The sequence below is a fragment of the Anguilla anguilla genome, chromosome 4 (assembly GCF_013347855.1).
Source record: "Anguilla anguilla isolate fAngAng1 chromosome 4, fAngAng1.pri, whole genome shotgun sequence".
NCBI classification, from domain to species: domain Eukaryota; kingdom Metazoa; phylum Chordata; class Actinopteri; order Anguilliformes; family Anguillidae; genus Anguilla; species Anguilla anguilla.
The window spans coordinates 32,051,177-32,071,884 of NC_049204.1; the positions used below are offsets into that span (position 1 = coordinate 32,051,177).

The window sequence follows — 20,708 nt, forward strand, 5'->3', positions numbered from 1 at the left end:
TTTGTCAGAAGGGATATGCTTTAGAAATGCATCAGTGCCATCTCCTCTTCACTGCGGTCACAGCTTTTCATCTTACAAACTACTTTTTGTCACAATTTCCTGGCAATGTTGAATGAGCAAAATGTAGGGGAGTATTGTTTGTGGTGATGTAATGTGCAATAAGTTGACGTATAGTTTCCTGGCATAACAATTAGTTAAATCCCCTTTGAAATTGTTTTTATTGTGTTTGGAAGTAAAGCACTCCTTATCTTTTATGTTCCTTTTAGCATCAACATTTTGATGTTTGTAATGTAATTTGCTTTAAGAAACACATAGCCATTATTTTCCTATGAAACCTCAGTGATAAATGTTAATTTAAATTAAAAGATTTTTGGACAGTTGAAATAAAACTTATCACAAGTTTATTTTGTCTATGAAAATCTGGTAGATCCCTTCTTGACAAAAGTCATATGAGCATAATGCAGGCACAGGAATGTGGATGTGAATATCTCAAATAATACTTTAGTTAGAATAGTTTAGTGAATGCAATAGAGGCTGTGTTTAATCAATTGCTGGGTTCCTGATGGCTGAACACTCAGCTGCAAAACAGCTTTATCAGGCAACCTTCTTTTAACTGGCCACTATCAAAGCAGCATGCTTCAGATATGTTAATGAAGTGCAGTCCTACATGACCACTAGCAGTATCACTCCACTTGTGTTTGAATGTAAAGCAGTCACGTGGAGAGAGAGAAAGCCTTTTGCATGCTTTTTGTGGTCTGTCGTTTTGTACTGCACTGGTAATTGCAGTGTGAAGGCTCTTTGTTCTGACAGACTTCAGTGTAAAAAAAATAATAACTGTTGGCCAGTTGTCATATTCATAAATCTTTATGAGTCGTTTTTATTTGTTGTTTTAGAAAACAAGTAAAATGAAACATATCATACAAGGCTGACATTTTGATACTGTAATAGAGAATATTTGTTCCAGTGGAGTTCCAGGTCGTTCTGTCCTTCTGAGCACCAGGAGCAGGAGCAGTGGAAATTTCCATGCATGCTAAGTCAATTTTAGCCACGGGGGGGAAAGATGGCGAGAGGGGGGACCTAACTCCTGGGATAAAACATGGCGTACTTGGAAGTACGGAAACCCAGCAAGTCCCTCATCTCATTGCGGAATTTGGAGAGGTCCTGACGGAGATCGTTGAGGTTCTCCACAGTGGCCTGGTCTGTGCTCTGCATCTTCTGGCGGGTGGAGGTTAGGTACCGATGGACCAGGCAACACATGATCTTCTGATAGTTCTCATCACGCTTCTGTTTCAGGTTCCTCCATTCCTGGATGCAAACAGACACGCTCAGTCAACATTTGCAAGAGTTGACTTGAAGTCAATCATAATAATTAAAAAAAAAATTGAAACTGTGATAGACCGAGAGGGAATGTCCATTCCCAGTCCATTTTGTAAAGAGGAACAAACTGCTTGCTCATTGAAATGCACACTACTTCTTGGCCGTATACATCTCAGAGTAACATTCACTAGATGTGTTGCCAACTCTGATACACAGCCTGTTAGCAAGGCTTGTTCAGACTAAGAAGGAGTTTGGTACGTACATGTGTTGAACATCCAGATTGACAACTCTGTGTCTGCAGACATACCAGAGTTTTCAGCAAGGGGATGGGAGGATTTAAGGGGCATAATTACACCCTCCCCTCACCCCCAACAGAGACTCACTCACCCTCAGACTGTTCTGTCTCTTGACCTTGCCAGTGGAGGTGTGTGAGCAGATCCACTTGCTCAGGCTGGTCACCAGGTAGCAGACGGTCTTGGGGGAAGGGAGAATGTTGAAGGGAGGCGGCAGGGTGCACTTGTCATCAAAGTAGCTAAGCCAAAGCTTAGCCCTGGCAAACTTCCACTCCTTGTCCTCATGGTTCTGAATTATGAAAGAGTGTTCAGAAAGCTCTGTTAAATTACAGCGAAGCTTGTGGACTGTGACTTGGTTCAACGGCTTTTGTACAGTTAGTGTAGATTCAAAAGCATCAAATGCTTCCATAAAGTATAAAATTCATTGTCTTTGTAAAGAGTTTCATTAAACTTCAATTACAGAGATTGAACTGCAATTCTTTCGTCAAAACCTATTTAGTACACCCGCCAACTGCATCCTGCACAAGGTTCTGCCCCCAGTTAACATCACCATTTAAACTTCTGGAAGTTCTGCCTTCACAGCCAGCTCAAGGCCTGGCACATACCCGGGCCTGACTCCACCTCACATCTTGTTGACCTTTGTCCTTGACAAAAACAAAAAACTCTTATCTGCCATAGTGAATCGTAAATAAGCCCTCCCTACAGAGGTCTGTATCAACAAGGCATCGAGTGCAATTTTTTGGCTGCTCCTTCAGCACCCCCGCCACCTCCACTTAATATCGGGTATGACAATAAACGTATGAAATACACTGGGAGCTGGTATATCATGCATTTGTATGCACAAATGAACCATAATTTGATATAACATAGCTATTTGTCACTTACAGCAATCTGTCGGAAGCTCTTGTGTAGCATCGCCACTAGAAGCTTGGTGAGGACGATGACCACCACAATGTTGTAGGTTCCCACGATGAGGGCACCCACAAAGGAGCGCACCTCCTCATTGTAGGAGATTCTGGTGACGAACAGGGTCACGTGGGCCAGCGAGAAGATGTACCAGAACAGGGCATAGCAGGTGCCCATGAACCTGGAGTAGGAAGAGAAAAATGGGGGGTGATGACATGTATCGGGGGTTTGCGGGATAGAGGTTGTAATAGCGGCGGGCGATACGTACGTTTGGAAAGCGTCATTGCTCTGTTGCTGGCAGAAAATGCCCTCACAGTCTTTGCCCACACTCTTGGCAGGGTCCCTCTGGTCTTTTCCGTAGAGCTGAGTCAGCCCGATGGTAAAAGAGATGAGAACCAGCAGGAACAGACCAAGGAACTTTCCAAACTCCTGTAGCATTTGACCCATTGATATCTGTAAACAAAACGAGCACAACCATCAACAGGATAGCCTCTCTCACCTGAGCTTTCTGACCCTGAAGGAGTCTTGGGAGGAAACATGAGAAACTCTAAATTACATCTTAAAAAATTTTCACACAAGTCTGCGCTTATTTTTGTAATAATTTTCAGTTGTCTTCTTTTACCATAAATTATTGTAACATAAATTTAAGTAATATAATATTTCACTGATTTCATGCTTTCTGAAGTGTGTGCTGTACCATCTGAAAACGACACAGAGCTCAGGACTAATTCCGCTTTAACCACACTCCCAGGTAAATATTGATCAAGTTGAGGTTGGCGAGAGGACAGAGCAGCTGTTCTGGGTTCCCAGTACCTGCTACTAAAAATAACCCACAGAGCCCTCTATGGTGGCCTTTCTGGCTCCGGATGAGTCCCCTTACTGCCTGACCACAGCATGAGGCACAGACCTGACTTTGTAGGACAGTGAATACGACGATTGATCATCCACTTTCCTGTGGAAAATCAACACTGGCAATGAAACCCTAACCAGCTGGACAACTGTAAGTGTTTCTTTACATGAAACTATGAAGAGAATGGTTGGGGAGAAATCAGAATGTGTGTGCTTGACCGATTTAGTTTTAGTTGGTGTTTCTGGGCTCACTGACAGCGTAACCCTCCCAGTCTACTGTACAAGCATTGCAGGAATGCAGGGGGTCAGTCTCCCCTCACCCTGACACTGCGGGGCACTGACACAGAAAGGAGTGGACCAGGTTGGACGTACCAACCCCAAAACCCTTGTGCACAAAAATCAACCCCTCGATACAAAATGTCCCATACCCCCCCTGTATTCCTGTCTGTACAGTTTGTGACTCATTTCACATACAGCCAATGAAATCACCGCCTGCCCCCCCCCTCCCCCCCCCAAGTGAGGGTTAGCTGGAACAATCCCGCAGCTGTTTATCATTCCTCCACCCACTCTATAGCCTGTCTGCGGCTGGACTGCTCAGTCAGAGGTGGGAGTACAGTGCACCAGTGGGTGCGTGTCAGCATGTGATGTCACTGATTGCCATCCATGTGTGTCAGAGTTGCCCGGACAGAGGCTACGGGGAAAGCAGCAGCAAGGTGTTGGGAGAATCCAGCTGTGCTAGGTGGTATTTATAACCTGCAGTAACTGAAACATCTGTAGAACAACAGCAGGGAATTTATCATGGAAAAAAGAGTTGCTAGATTTACAACTTGTACTGCTGTTTTATGTAATATTTTAGCCATGATGTAACACATAAATCATTTATTAAAGATGTTGTTTTGTACGCATAAGACAGAGAGTAGAATTAAGCAAAGAAACAAATAAAAATGGGTTCACAGCCTGCATAGTCAGGAGAATCAGATCTTACCACAGATTGTGTTAGGACAGAAAGAGAGAAAATTATAGCCAGATCATAGTGGTGGCTCAATAAGAAACAATAAAAGGAAGAATAGGCTAATAAAAAGCAATTTTCTGATTGGACAAAAAGGGTTTAGAAGAGGTTTTGTTTCTGATCAGGTTACTGGAATGCTGTGGGTGCTAGAACTGGTGACTGTGATTCTAATCTGATCGTGGTGGTAAGTGCCTTGTATGCAGGCCATTGTTTTTTGTGACCATTACATTTCGAAAGGTCATCTCAGTTGCAAAAATAGCCTTCGGTCATCCATTTGGGTGAGTAAAGCAAAGAGAATTTTCAATTTATTGCATTGCACAAGCAACCATGTTTGCATTAGCGGCATATATTTTAAGGCGAACAATAACTACCTCCAAACCAACACAACAGTTGGAATGTTCCACTGACTGGTAATTGGTATCAACGAGAAGCATGACCTGACATGATGATCCTGGCAATGATAGTGAGGATGATGAGGGAACCTTACCTGTAAGGGCCCCAGGATTGAGCTGGTGGTGTACATGAAGAAGAGACGCAGGTAACTCAGAACGTTGGCAAAGGCAAACAGCCCCTCTGCCACCAGGATGGGGTGGAACGCGTCCCAGTTCTTCCTCTCTGTGTCCTCCACGTTTTTGAACTGAGAACAAAATGCTGAATGTGAGTGGGTTGTATATGGCCTTGAATGCTGCTTGAATAGGTTCACCTCAATAGCCATAATCTCAAATATATCATGCTAAGTTCCAACATCCTACACTACAGATGATGCCCCCCCCCAATACAAAAGACACAACTTCTGCAGTTTTCTAGATCCTGAACTTAATGTGCACTTTGTACAGCATACAATATGAGTGGGTAGCAATCATGCAGATAAGCAAGCATTAACTAGTTGATCCAGTGTGAGCAGTCTTTAAACCCCTGGTGTGAACCTGACCACCCCCTGCACGCCGGTCACCTTGCTATGCGCCACCACTTTGAGTGCGAACGTGGCCAGGTAGAGGGAGTTCATGACGAAGCTCAGCTGGTTGCGTGACTCCTCCAGGAAGTCCTCCAGCCCCTCATACCAGAGCCGCTTCACGTCCGACCACACCATTCCTAGGGAAGAAATCCGCAGTTAGCCCACGTGCACCAGCACCGCTGGTCAGCCATCATCTTCACGTCTGGAATTTCACAATCGCTCCCTGATTCAATATCCAGGCACTAAGCATTCCCAGAGAGACTCCGGGGAACGTGGTCCAAAGGCTATGCGGAAACGGGCCCTGCCCGAGTCTGTGTGACGCAAATTCCTGCCTGCGCATTTTTAAGATTTACACCACTAACCTCTCAGATCTGCTGAGATGTCATTTAACATTTATCCCTGTCATTACGACATTCATTGGTGTGATACAAGTTCCTATGCATACTGCAGGTTCCTATGTAGAAATCAATGCCGACAGCATTATGAGAACAGATGTGCACAATGCGGTGGTGTGTTCAATCTTTAAACCAACATGAATAAAAATGACATTAATTAATCAGTGGTCGGTAAATACATTTCACAACTGGGTAAGTTAGAGCTGCCCAGCGGTCCCGTGCATCGCTTTAAACTGCCAAAGGGAACAGCAAATCAAATCTTTACCCAGACCGGTTGCACAAATAACTTTCTCCACCATTTGCAGAGCCCCAGGCTTGGGATTAACTTTAACGTTCTGGCTGAGGTCTGACTGGAAGGCAGCCAGTGCAGACAGAGATATATGCAGTCTTCAATCTGGTTTATAAGACTCTGCATGGCAGTGGAGTTTTGCTGGACATAGAGTGCTTACAGAGTGCTTCTTCACCCCAACCTCCAACAGATTTCCTCCAGTCACACTTGTTTGTTTAGGGGATTTATTACACGTGCCATATTGTTTCGTAAAAGGAAATATAAACAAGCAATTATGTCATTGTGAAAGGCCCCCAGCTCCAGGGGTGAAATGCACTGTAGGGGAAAATCAGCACAATAAGAACAAAACAACACAAGTAACAGAGCAGACAGCACGGCCTCTCTGCCTGCAGGAACCAGGCTGGACGACAGAGTGCATAAATGTGATGGCTTCTTTCTTTCTCTCATGACATTCATCTGGAGCAGAATGGATTGATATTGATCTCAGTGTTCTTTTATGCCAATATGAATGCTGCTCGCCAAACATGGTCTGTCATTATTGCCCTCAAACCATTCCACTGCACATTCACAGAGCACAAACCACAGCCCAGAGAGAGAGAGAGAGAGAGAGATGTACTGTTAACTCTAGTCCTGCAATGTTTACAGAAGAGGGGAAGGCCAGGAGGGATCTTTGGGCTTGAGGAACTGGAAATGAGAGATGAACCAAAAACCCTGCCACAGTTCCAGGAAGCCAACTGGGCGGCTGAGCTAGTGTGTCCCTGATTCCCTGACAGAGAAAACAGCCTCTGGAGATGCTCCAGCCTGGGGAATCCTGCAGCAGCGGGGAGGACGGCGCTCGGTACAAACCCACCGATAATCCAGAGGACGAGGAGGTAGTCGATCATCTCCAGGGGCGGGCCCATGGTGTTCTTCTTGCCCTCGTTGTACACCAGCGAGTAGAGGTTGAGCAGCAGCAGGAAGGTGAAGTAGGAGGCGCTGTGGATGATGAACTTGACGAAGGGTGTGTGGATGACCTGTCCCACACGGGAGCGGGGCACCAGCAGGTAGCAAACGGACAGGAGCGGCCATAGCATTGCCACGGTCAGCACCGTCAGGATCTTCAGGCATGTGTGCTTTCGCCTGTAGCTCGCCGTCTCGCCGAACCACACGGTGTTGAGGAACTGCTGGCAGTTGGACTGGGCTACAAACTGGGGACGGCGTCAGATGGGGGTGACAAGCATGAAGGTGGATTGCAAATACATTACATTACATTACATTACTGGAGTTTGGCAGATGCTCTTATCCATAGCGACTTACAATGAGAAGGTGAGTGCATAAATCAGGATTAATAGTAACGGGAACCCTAGAGGTGGGTGGTAAATACTCAGAAACCACAAATGAGAAAACCTAGCATCGACTTGTAAACTAGAAAATACAATAGGATTACGCAGCGCAACTTAGCAAAATAACAAGATTGCAGAGGAGGAAATAAATGGAGAGGGGGAGGGATAGGACAGAAAGTGAGAGAAAGTGAGAGAAAGAATTTACAACCCAGTCCAATTCATTCCAAGCAATAAAACCGATTTCTACAGATGACTACAAACATTCTCATCAAACATTTGTCATTTGGCTGTGCACAGCTGCGCCCTGTCCAACTAGCAAGTTCCATCTATAATAACATTACATGCTAATTGCGCTACATGACATGCTTTTTCCTGCCAATGATATTTTACACCCAGGCGGACATACTCAGTGATTTGGTAAGAAATCTGATTGAAGTGAAGAACAGCCACACCATCTGCCTCAGCGCAGACAAACAGACCCCATGAGCAGCTTGATGATATACTCCCCAAACATGCTGAGCTGAAAGAGCTGTCACAAATAATCAGCCCGCTATCTTGAATAAAAAGAGGATATAACTCAGGTGAGCTTTATTCCCCTGCTCTATTGAGTAATGCACACAGGAAAAAACAGCTTCCTGTTGAAGATTTAGTACTATCACAGTAATTCCATCGATGAAAAAGCAAATCCATGGATTGCATGTACAATACTAAATACTTCACTATGAAGGATTTACTTCATAGTAAAGGATTTGAATGCGTACTGATTTATATAATATACAAAGCCATAATTACCTAATATATTGTAACATACAGGTAGTGGCCAGAAAGATAGAAACATAGGATAGGTATTGGAGGGACACAATATAAATTGAAACCAGTTGCTTCTACACAGATGTGAGTTATTTAGGCAAATAGAATCCCAGCATGCTTAGGCTCATGTACAAAAATTCAGAGCAGGCCTAGTTGCCTATTATTATGGCTAGAATGGCTAGAGGACAAGACCTCAGTGACTTTGAAAGAGGGGTGATTGTTGGGACATGTTTGGCACAAGCTTCAGTGATGAAGGCAGCTAAACTTGCTGATGTGTCATAAGGAAACATGTCTGAAGTGATGTCGACATGTAACTCTGAGGGAAAGACATCATCACCCAAGGCCAATGGTGGTCGAAAGCTGTGTAGGAACAAATAGTGCAGACATATGGTGGTAAACACCTGACAGTTGTGTGTACAAAATGTTTATGGCCGAACACGAGACAAACTAACTACATGTAGGCCCCTGTCCCTGACCCCACACAATTGGCCGCATTTAACTTTAAGATAAAACGAGCTGATCCTGGATCAGTTGTGTAGGGGAAAAAAGCTCCCAGAACCCTCTTACAGAGATGACCCTAGTGTGTCAAGCTTGACAACCCCTCACCTCTTTCTGGTTGTACTTGATGGCCAGTTTGAGACGGCTGAGGTTCATACGCTCCTCCAGCAGGCCCCTCTTGTCCATGTGTTCATCATTGGAAGTGTGGTTGAGGATGACCTCCAATTCCCGTGAGTTGCGCGCCTGAGCCAGGAGGTCTTTGGCAAACATTTTACACTGCTTGGCCAACTCCTCGTAGTCATTCCTGTCCAGGGACAAAAATAACACAACTGGCTTCTTCCAGAGCAAACAACAGCAGTAGAAGCTCTCAGTCATGATTAAAAAGCCATGCTGTTCTCCCATACCTTCAGACACTTTATACCTTCATTCCTTCAAAGAAGTCTGTGCATGTGATAACTGAGACAGGTACTTGCTGCTGACTTATAAACGTCCCTGTTTGACACTGTATTTATAGACATGGCTAATGCAGTCAAGTATCATTAACCAGAGCTTGAAAATCCAGATTCAGAAAGTAAAAGTTCTCAGTATTTTGTTCCAGTCACCTGACTTTCCTAATTGGCACAATTATTCAGCCAGGAGGTAGAACTATTTAGTGAAATGAGCTGGCTGAGTCCATGGGTAGAACAAACATATGGCAGGACTTTCGTACTGCTGGACTGCCCACCTCTGTCATTAGTTGTTGAGTAAGTCTGCATAAAAACAAACATTTTTTCTGTCAGGGAAGGGTGTCTAAAACTTTGTCACGGCAGTATAATTAAAATGTACCAATGAAGGACAAAAGATAAGACAGGATAAACCAGGGAGGGGATGAGATAGGAGAGGGCTCTGTATCTGTGCCTGAAAAGCATGACCTGCCATACAGTCCCAGCCAGGTAGCTACCATGACTCAAATGATTCTCCAAACTTGATCCTCTCTTAAATGTCTTTCAGCAACCTTTGGCTGTCTGAAAAACTAGCATTCCTCCACTTTAAACAGACCTCTAGGCCCATGGTTTATGGTTCTCTCTCTCTCTCTCTCCCCCTCTCTCACTCACTCTCTCTCTCTCCAAGAATGAATACCAGAAAGTATACCGCTTCAGGGCTGATCCACACTATATATATGTACATGCACCAAGCCTGCTCTTTCCAGTTCAGAAAGAGAGGTGAAAAGCCCTTCTGTTTGGTTGTGAACAGGGCTAGTTTGTGTGGTTTTCCTGGCTGGAAATTTGTTTTGGTGACTCAGCTGGGGGCAGAGCATGACAGTGGGCATGAGTCAGGGGTCCCCACGCCGCCCTGCCGGTACCTGAATTCCACTTCCACTAGGCTGAGCTCCTTCAGGTCAGAACTCAGCTCAAATGCCCGCAAAATGGGGTCTTCCTCAGTCAGCATGATCAGGGAGGGGCTGGCCAGGCAGCGGTAGATATCCAGGCGAAATCTGCGTGAGTGAAGAGAGAAAGGCAGAGAGAGAGGAGTACAAGGTTGTGGGTGAGATGCCGCATTTTCTTGTTGCCATGGACACCATCACTCTGAACAGTGATGTCACTCCTGTCTGAAGATGCTCAATGGAACTGTGTTATGGAACCCTGTGGAAGGGATGGCTGTGTTCAAGACTGGATGCCTCAATGACTGTGATATTACCATGATCTTTTCATTGTTCGAAGTAGCTTAATGTTCAACAGCTCCCCCTGGATGCAGCACCACAATACTGCAGGGCCCCTGGACCCAGTCTTCTCTGTGAAGCAGCAGATTGAGCCAATGGATAACATTTTAACACATACCCTGAGGTATGAGTCAATCTGGAGGCTGAACAAATGACCTTTTGGTGTCTGTGATGGGTGATATTTTCATTGTGTTTTCCATGAAGATGCTGAGTCCTTCCAAGGGTATGGTGTCATGTTTGAATCACAGTCCTCTGACATTGTTCCACTGGGAGATGTGTGTCATAAAAATGCACTAAGCTGTGTGCTACAAGCCTCTTCTGTTTGAAAAATATATTAAATACCATGGTGAGAGAAAAAGCAGCACTCTCTCAAGTGTTGTACGGCACTCGATTGCATTGCTTCAAAGAGAGATTAAAGTGTTTACTCCTATTATCTAAAAGAGACATACCATGTGTTGTTTTTAACCCTGCACAGTATATCTTGTTAGTGTGATGAATGTATGTGACATCCCAAAATCGTGTTAAATCCCTTCTAAAGATCCCTGCAAGTGATTTAGGATGCCCATGGTTTAAAGGTCAGCCATCTGCAGTAACGCAGACCGCTTTAAACATAATAGACTGACTGAAGACATGTTAGAGCACAGTACTTTATGCTTGCCTTTATCTTGATTCCGCAGACAACCAAAACACCACAGACAACCAACATGTCTCGGAGTGATTCACCCCATTACAAGCAATGACCCTTCAACCCACAGACTGGAGGAGTTGTAGGCACTGCGGGTGGTGTGAGGATAGGGGCCTGAGAGGACGGGGGAGGGGGGGGGGGGGGGTTTGGGGCTGCCACATGCCTGGAGTGGCGCAGGCTGTCCTTCTTGTTCTTGGCATTGCAGAGGGTGCATTCGCACCCCACGGCGTGTGGCCGGGGCAGAGAGATGTCCTGCTTCAGGAGCATGGTCAGGATCTCATAGTTGTTCCGGTGGGCTGCCAGGATGACCGGGGCCACATCCATGGTGGTGGAGTACTCCGGGTTCTGGATGCGCTGCATCAGTTTCTGCGAGAGAGAGAGACCACCCAACACCTTCAGCACCCAGGTCAAGTCAATCAGCGTTGTCCATCCAAACTGCATCTGCACACAACAACTGCTGACCTCACAATTATGACTACAGTAATCCCAACAGGACAACATGTTTCACAAACTGCACCTCATTCAACACATGCCCCGAAACTCAATACCTGAGAGTGTTTTAGCCAAAACATCACCAGTAATCTTGTAGAAAGGGGAATTCTCAGACATAATGTTATATTAAAATCTGGGAAGAGGTCAGTCTCATGGCTGTAAGCTTGCAAAATTCAGGGTTACTGAACGCATTGGCATTCAACAGTACATACTTCTCATATACAGTGAGCCCCATAATGTTTGGGGCAAAGGCATGTTTTTCTTAATTTGTCTCTGTACTCCACAATTTTAAATTTGTAATCAAACAAATATGGTTAAAGTGCAGATTCTCAGCTTTTATTAAAGTCTACTTGTATACCTTTTGGTTTCATCGTGTAGAAATTACAGCACTTTCTATACATAGTCCCTCCATTTCCAGGCACCATAATGGTTGGGACAAATGGCTTAATAGGCTTTTCTGATTAGTCAGGTGTGTTCAGTTGCTTCCTTGGTGCAGGTATACGTGATCTTTCAGTATATTGTCTTGATTCTAGGCTGTTGATTGCCTTTGGAGTCTGTTATTGGCATTTGTCAACATGAGGAGCAGAGTTGTACTAATGCATGTCAAGGAAGTCATCATGAGGCAAAGAAATAGGAAAAAAAACTGTCAGAAACATGGGCCAAACCTTAGGCTTACCAAAATCAACCGTTTGGAACATCATTAAGAAGAAAGAGAGCACTGATGAGCTCAGTAATCACAAAGGGCCTGGTAGGCAAAGGAAGAACTCTACAGTTGATTACCGAAGAATTATAAATATTACCATAAACATTATAGAGCTCACTGTACATTACATACTGCTTTCCGGATCTGCTGTTCTGTCAAAAATAGAAGAAATATTTTGAAGGGAAGTCACAAGAGTGATTAATTTGAACAACAATTTGTCCTTTTCTGACCAGTATACATTATCGCATAGTAATTGAAAAGAACTCGTCTTTTAAAATTTTTTTTTTTACAGATATTTCAATAAAGCCTTTATGATGTCAGAGAGAATGACCAATCACTAATGAGAATGATGACGAATCTTTTACGAAAAAGATAAATCCTAATTAAATGGACTGATGTTCAAAATTGTCCCTTTGAGCCATTGAAAGACACATTAAAAGAGCTTTTGAGAGAGCTGGAGGGGAAAGGAACTGGAAAGGAAGCTAACCGCAATAGAGGGCTTGGAGGCCCTCCGTGGGCGATGGTTTAGCAGGATGTCAACAGCTCCCACCACCTCAGAGTCTATGGCCACTAACAGGGCATCTGTTGCCTGGGGAAATGAATTCAGGGGGGGCGGAAACTGTTAGTAAAAAGGTCTCCTTGCAGATGACACTGACATTAGGCTATTAAGAATGTTTATGATTTTTGTATTTTGTAGCTAATTCATATAAATATAAAATATATAGTAACAGCAATGTCAAATATGGGATTAAATTCCACAAGCCACAGATTAATTGTAAAGTGCTACTCACATACTACACGTTTCACCCTTCAAAGCCTGTCCTGTTACTCCCAAACAGAGGGTTTGGTATGTATGCCTGAAGGCAGGAGCAACTCTACGTGCGTGTGTGTGTGCGTGCGTGTGTGTCTGTCTGGGTTCAGCACCTGGCAGCCATGTTCCAGCAGAAGCTGCAGGATGTCCAGGTTCTCATTCTCTATGGCAATGGTGACAGCATCACGTCCCAGCACATCTACACAGTTAACGTTCAGCTCACCATGTTTCTTCTCTTCCAGCAGCTTTTTCACCATATAGTAGTCACCTTTACACCAAGAGACATCATTGCCTTTGCATTTACCCATACACGTATAGATACACACAAATACAAGCACACATACATGGACACACAGGCACACACATACACACACACAGACACACACAGACACACACACACACACACACACACATGCACACACACACACACTCACACTCACATACTCACACCCACACACACATGCACACACACACGCAGGCACACACACACACACACACACACACACATCTACAAGTACACATGGCAAGAGAAGGAAACCAGGCTACACATCTGCAATGACAACTGAAACAATAACATCGCCTTGCAAGGACAGACTGCACAGAGAATTTAGTGTGACTTTATATGGTATGACAGCGCTGATTTACCTCTCAGTTGTAGCTGCGAGAACTAAGAACTGATATTGCTTCACAGCCAACCCTCCTATTGTGTTTCACCATAATAAAATAACCCCTTGAAATCAGTGCCTTTTACTAAAACAAGGCTTATACACGATAGACATAGACAGCCTTTGTTTACTCCACTCACACAGCTCAAAAGAAAAATAATATGTTATCACCTGAAATCTAATACATTGTCCTAGTTATTCCAGCAGCTCACAGACAGCTGAAGCCAGGTGGCTGAAATAATTCGACATAGTTGCCATGGAGATAGAAAAAAAATGGAGCTATCTGAAAATGCACAGATATTATGCTTTGACAAGAGAACTATTAACGTAACTGGCGAATGTTCCCTCTGGGAGAAATTCCTCTGAGCATTCAAGCAGCTGGGTATAGCATTCAGCACCCAAAGGCAAACTTTCTCACATAAAGTTAAGCATATATTCAGATAGAATGTACACATTACAAGTAATGTGGTTTTAATGTAGCAATCAATTACGAACCCCCCTCCCTAGAAAAAAAAAAAAAGAAAAAAACCTGGAAGACATGCATTTACTGTAGGCCTACTAGGCAAGTGTTTTATGTCACTGTATTGCTTGTATGGTTTTAAATTAAATCAACTTATCTGGCATCTAAAGCACAATATATTTATTCAAGTTAAAAACCAAACATTATTATTATTATTTATTAATAATAATAATAATAATAATAATAATAATAATAATAGCTGCAGCAGAACTTGTGGTAATAGCAGTAGTGTACGTAGCAGGAATGTAGTAGCATTTTTCAATAGTGTGATTAAACTGCTTCTCAGCTATGAATGTTTACTTCATTGCGATCTCAGAAAACGTTCCTACACGCAGGACTACAATATATGTTATCACTCACCTTTCTCGCATGCCAGCAAAAACAGCTTTTCGTCCAGTGTCGTCTCTTCTTTCACCTCTCTAACGTCTTTGAGCGCCAGATATTTGTCTGGAGAGGAGGTGTCCGTGCTCTGATAAAGAGCGGCCATTACGACAGACAGCGAGTACGGCAACACATTGATGTGCATCCCACTAGACAAAAGCGTCCATTTAAACAAGAAACCTCCTCACATTGGTGTGGGAAAGAAATTCCGCTTTTATCCTTTCTCAAAATACAGCAATGTTCAACGTCAGTGAAAATGGCGATGCAAATCGCATGGATTTATTGCCACCTTCTTTTCCTGCACACACATAGGTACTGAACGTATCATCTACGCGCTGTTTGTTTAATTTCTTACGAACTATTCTCTCATCTATTCCTGCACAAATATTAAAACCGAACGGAAGTACTAGCAACGAATGTGCTTGCAAAATGTATACAGAGACCTCACACATGTAACTTCATCTCTGTGACAGCCTCTCCGTGCGTTCCGGTCCTGATGGTGCTGCTGCAGTGCTTTACGCATGTGCAGTCCACCTGCCTGTCCATCTCACGGGCGCCCCATCTGCAGTTTCAGGCCAAAACAAAACAAACGTCAGTTAATTGACCACAGTATGTAAGCCACGTTTGACACTATGGCAGATAATGCACATCAGCTGTTCCCTAAAGAGGAGTTTGCCTTATTTCCATATTGGGAACAATGCCAATTGTAGGCCTAAATGATCAGAATTGAAATTAGTAATATAGACCTCCATAACCGTATGTATAGCTCTTAGCCTATGAAAAGGTCATAGGTTAATGATTTTGCAAATCATTGCATTTTCCATGTCTGTCATTTGATATAGGCTTCAGCATAATTTCTGATTGTGAATTAAATGTCTGCCTGTTTCGGGTATATTGCATCCACATAAGTGGAAAATAAGCCTTGTAACTAAATAATAACATATAAAGGACATGCTTGCATCTTTTCCAGAAGCTACAGCTACCTAACAATCAAACTGAGAAGTGAGTATTTGACCTATCAATCTAGCTTTTATACACTCAAAAGAATTATCTCTGAAATTAAAATATTCTCTGGGAAAAAAAAAAACAAAAAAAAAACAGGCCGACAGCTCCTTAGTTGAACATTGCTTCTTTCTTCCTTAAACCGTATACTTTGTAACTGAGCTACTTGCAACAGATGCAGCAGCTAGACAGCTTTCTCTAATATTCCAAGTGTATTTAAGCATAATTTAGGTGGATTTTTGCTTTATATCTGATATGAATATTATTCCCTAGTAGGCAATTCATTTTTCATTCAAAGTATGACAATTCAGCATTCCATCAGCATTATATACAACAATAATTACTAACAATATTTTCAGGATAAATGCATAACTATGAGGAGCATGAGATGAAGTGAAATAAGAAAGGATCTATTGAGGAGGCTTTAGATAATAAGGGATTTATTATTTGGGGCAGGTTTGGGGCAAGCTTACTCAATAGCACAGGGGACAGACAATGAAATATCCGACATGTATACAGACGGTTGCATGACTGGGATTTCATATATGGGCTGAGAGACAGCTTTCCTACAAACTGAGTCATGTGGTCTCATCTTATAGATAACTGATTATTGAATTACCCTGTTTGGAGATCTGAGCTATTTAAACTGAAACCCATCATAATATGTGGAGCATATTAGCAATTAATCAGTCTCTAATATTATCAGTAAGTGATATTACCCCAAACCATGTTCTACATTTGTTTGTTACAAATCAACTGATTTATAGCAATTGTAAATGCCTTTGGATTTTGTTTCAAGCTTTATGCCCAAAGGACAATAGAAGGAATACATATTAAAGCTAACAGTGATGATAACTGCCCATTGAAGATCACTGGAAAAAGATCAAATGAATGTAAATACAGAAGTGAGTGAGTGTCTAAGTGTAATGGAGCAAAACAGATTATATTTCAAAGTGGCTGCGGTTTACTCTCTCATTCTAACGGGAAAGAAGAAATAAAGGAACAATTTGTTTAGACATTCTAATTAGAATTTATACATTAACCAGCATTTCATTTCTCACACTGAATAAATAAATGTGAACAAATGACCATATTTTCGCTTCCCTAGCATGGAAGTCCATAGCAAGTCCATAGCATGGCTGTATTTTTGCAGTAAACCATGTAACTGGTTGCATGTTAGTCTTGTCCTGGTGACTTTTTAAAATCTATTAGTTGTAAGATGAAGATGCAGATAACTGATTTATTGAATAAAATGGGTCATATTTGACATAGAGTGAAAGGTCAATAAGGCATGATATTGCAGCCTATCTCTCAATTCACATCATCTGCCTTCTGAAAAGGCTTATGAATACGTTCATTACCATTTTCACTATCACTTCCACCAGACTATCAGCACTCTCTGACACTCAGGCTCGGATTCTGCTGGAAACTGAAATGTCAGACCTGCAGAAAATCTAATCAGAGAAGGAGAGTAAGGAAAGACGAGAGATGAGAGATATCACAGGGTAGAAATCTGTAAGAAGACTTGACCGTAAACAGCCCTTAGTGGGGTATGAAAGCCCCACTCTGCATTATTAATTTATTTTGCAATGCATTATCATACATTTTCATGCAATGCTAATGGTTTGGTTATTAATGTGATACTTCCACTCACAATTCCCAGAATTGCCACATCCCTCTTTCCTTTTCTGCAGTTAACAAATTCAGTTTTATTTGGGCCTTTAATTTGAGCTCAAACCAAACCAGCATTTTTGACATACTGTTTGTAGGTACCGGACATGGGTCAAATACGTATTTGTTTTGAATTCAAATACTTTTCTGTGTTGTATTGATCTCGCCTAGTGTAATTGAGCCAGTCAATATGACCAGAAAGCGGGGTTTTTACTTTTTGAGAGTATTTCATTGGTTCCAATACACCAGACAAGATCAGTAAAGCGTAGAAAAGTATTTGAATCCAAAACAAATATGTATTTTACCCAGGTCTGGTAGGTACATTAGTGGATCGTACTAGCAACTTCACAGAGGCATATGCACAATAATAAATGATAGTTATAATGTTTTGAATTATTTTGCATTAAAATAATGTCTAACTGGAACTCTGCCTAACCTAGTGGCAATGATTTATACAGTATCTGAATCTGAAAATGTACATGATGGAAAAAGTCTATCTTCTGCTCAACAGCACAGCAGGTACAACATGTCACAGTAAATAACAACATGCACTGCCTGCACTGTCACTTCAATAAATATTATGCATTCCAGAATTCATTAATTTGCATATTTACTATCCTAAAATGCAATATGTAGCAAGATTACCTTACAATCAAAGAAGGACATTACATAAACTGTGAAATGACATGACATGACAGACCAACAGAAAGGTCTTTTGAGTGTTCAAGGGGTTATGTAGACAATAGAGTAGATGTGCACAGTATATCCAATAATTACAGTGTAAAATCAGTAAAATCGCAGTAGAAAGAAATTACCGGAACTCTACAAGTGTACTGAAGACAGTGTACATTATCTGTCTCTAGAGGGCAGTATTGCATTATATAACAATATTTTCTGGACAGTACAAATAATAATGGAAAATACACGGAGAAGTGTAAATAGAGATATACTCACAGATGAGCAGAATATCTCAGTAATGAAAACTCTCATTTACATACACATTTACATGTTCATGCAACATACATAAGTACATATACATGTCATGTACACATACATACACATGTACACATCTACATATTCTGACATATTCTTGCAGTGGCTGAAAATATAGTTGGGGGAGGGGCAAGTGTAGAGACCTCTCAAAAGGTGTTACCTGGGGTTTGGTTCCTGGTCCACTTCTTTTCACTCTCTACACTAAGTCTCTTGGCTCTGTCACCTGCTCCCATATCCTGTCTCATCACACCGATGGCACATAACTTTTTCTGTCCCCTCTGATACACTGGTGTCACTGGTTTTCAAATATTCAAAAAACAAAGCAATCTGCAAAATCAGCTTCATCAGTAAAATATGACTTTTTACTTTTTATACATATCTGAAAGAATGAAAGGAAAAATAGTCCAAAGTGAAATGATTACTGAATTCCCCATGTAGGGGCTGGGTCTGAGAGGGTATAATGGAAAAATAAGCATAGTCCCTTATGAAAATAATCCACATGTGTACCTGAGCATTGTAAATATGTCACAGTCTACTATTGGCTTTTGAAGAGCATTTTATTTTCAAAACAAAGCGCAAAGGCAATAAATCTTGAACATTTGGTTGAGGTCTTACATCTTCAGCCACACATTGAAAGCATTCATAAGATGGATAAAAAGAGACATACAATTTGCTTGAACCTGTTAACTTCAAGTTATTTGTATAAACCAATGATGATAGTCATAGATAGTCCCCACCCCCCCCCCCCCCACCACTTTTTTTTATCAGAGGAGGTAAACCAAATATCCTCAGATTGTTTTTTGTTTTTTTGGATGATTAGACAAAATAAAGCCTAGTGACTGCCCAGTAACTATTGTTACTTGTTGACGTAGCCCACTGGATAAAATGTGGGAGATAAATTAGTAATAAAGCAAAAGCTCAGCTCCTTATCACAATTGTGAGGACATCTAGCAGTTACTAAACTGGGGGTCCTGTTATGGTCCTGAAGGACCATAGTGGAGAGATTTGAGCTCTATTGAAACAGAAGTTCCCACTGAATATGGAACAGAGGGAATATTTGTTAAATCTAGAAAATTCTCAACTGAAACAGAATGCTTAGTAGCAGTACCCTGGCAGAAATATCCTGCTGAATCTGACCATGTCAAACAGTTTTTCACATTGGAGTTTTGTAGCCATTTGTGGTAAATTTGTGTACTGCTGTGCTTGTTTTTAATCTGCTGGGCCCACAGCTGCAGATATCCTAGATAATTAATGTTCTGCAGCAAGAGATGATAATGTAAGGAAAGTACGCACAACTAACAGCTTACCAGAATCCTCTTGTGTGGTGGACAACCATTGCACAGATATTTTAGAATACCTGAGCAGACCAGCACTTCTCTTTAAGCAGTGTGCAGGAAACATTCCCAATAAAAACATGCAGCACTCACTGCTAACCAAGTGAACCCACTTGTGTTTTTGGAAAATAAGAATGATTGTGTTAATACATGACTTTTTCATTACAGTGTAGCCTATTTTGTCCCCTAGAACATTTTCACAATAAAAATATTGTAGATAGAATAAAATATAAAATAAACAAATAATTGTCACTTTCAAATACATGATATAGACTTCTGATACATGAACTAAACTGACTTTATGTTATGGCGTGATAGTCCAGATTTTTGTTTACGTAAGGTCATTGTTATTACAGTCGGTCAATTTACTTATATAATAAATAAGGATTAAAATACACTTATGCATTATTTAATTCATTATACAACATTTAAGACACTTATTAATCTCTCCTATGGCCCACCATGACTGGTTTCATCTATCAGTTGAACAGCCCTTAAATTAGTGTTTTTATTATTACTGTTGTTGGTGTTTTTGTTATTTCTGTTATTTTCTTGCTCATTTACTGTTTCGTTTTTTATGTTTCATTTTGTTTTAAATGTGCAGCATGTAAATAAACTTTAAATAAACGACTTGACATGGTTTCTGTTTTTTCACCATCCATGAACAATTTATGAGTGGAACATTACCTTGACATTGCATGTATAACAGGAAGAACCTAACTGTAGTTTCTGGCAGTGCAATAATTATGCAAATTTTGCAACAACAACAAAAAAAATATAATCAAATATCTGTAATTTTTTGTAATATAATATTCATATGCAAATTATCTGTCTAAACTGACAGCCTACAGGGGAATACTGTTATTAATGGCCATCGAGTACTGCAATGTATGGTCAATCTTTGTGTTGCTGGTGGTGTAGAGATTTGGATGTGTTATGAGTTTGTGGATAACTTCCACCATGTCATAACAGCGATCAGATGTCTGCAGTACAAGCAACAACAGCTTGAGGGTAAGCCTGCCTGTAGGTCTTATACTTCTGTGTTTAAATGTAGCTTTCGATGACTCTGTACTTACACATAGTTTATTGCGGGTCTCTCTGATGGAATT

General features: G+C 41.7%; 1 protein-coding gene across 1 annotated transcript; it reads right to left on the reverse strand.

Annotated features, from left to right (window-relative positions):
- Positions 1–848: 848 nt before the first annotated feature.
- On the reverse strand, positions 849–15,131 carry trpc1 (transient receptor potential cation channel, subfamily C, member 1). The gene is made up of 13 exons (XM_035413434.1): positions 14,579–15,131; positions 13,147–13,301; positions 12,710–12,811; positions 11,191–11,393; positions 9,986–10,117; positions 8,752–8,947; positions 6,864–7,200; positions 5,327–5,466; positions 4,862–5,011; positions 2,785–2,969; positions 2,496–2,697; positions 1,705–1,899; positions 849–1,305 (listed from the first exon to the last, which is right to left on the reverse strand). The coding sequence occupies exons 1-13, from the start codon at positions 14,742–14,744 to the stop codon at positions 1,078–1,080; spliced, it is 2,391 nt and encodes a 796-aa protein (XP_035269325.1). The 5' UTR covers positions 14,745–15,131; the 3' UTR covers positions 849–1,077.
- Positions 15,132–20,708: the final 5,577 nt, after the last annotated feature.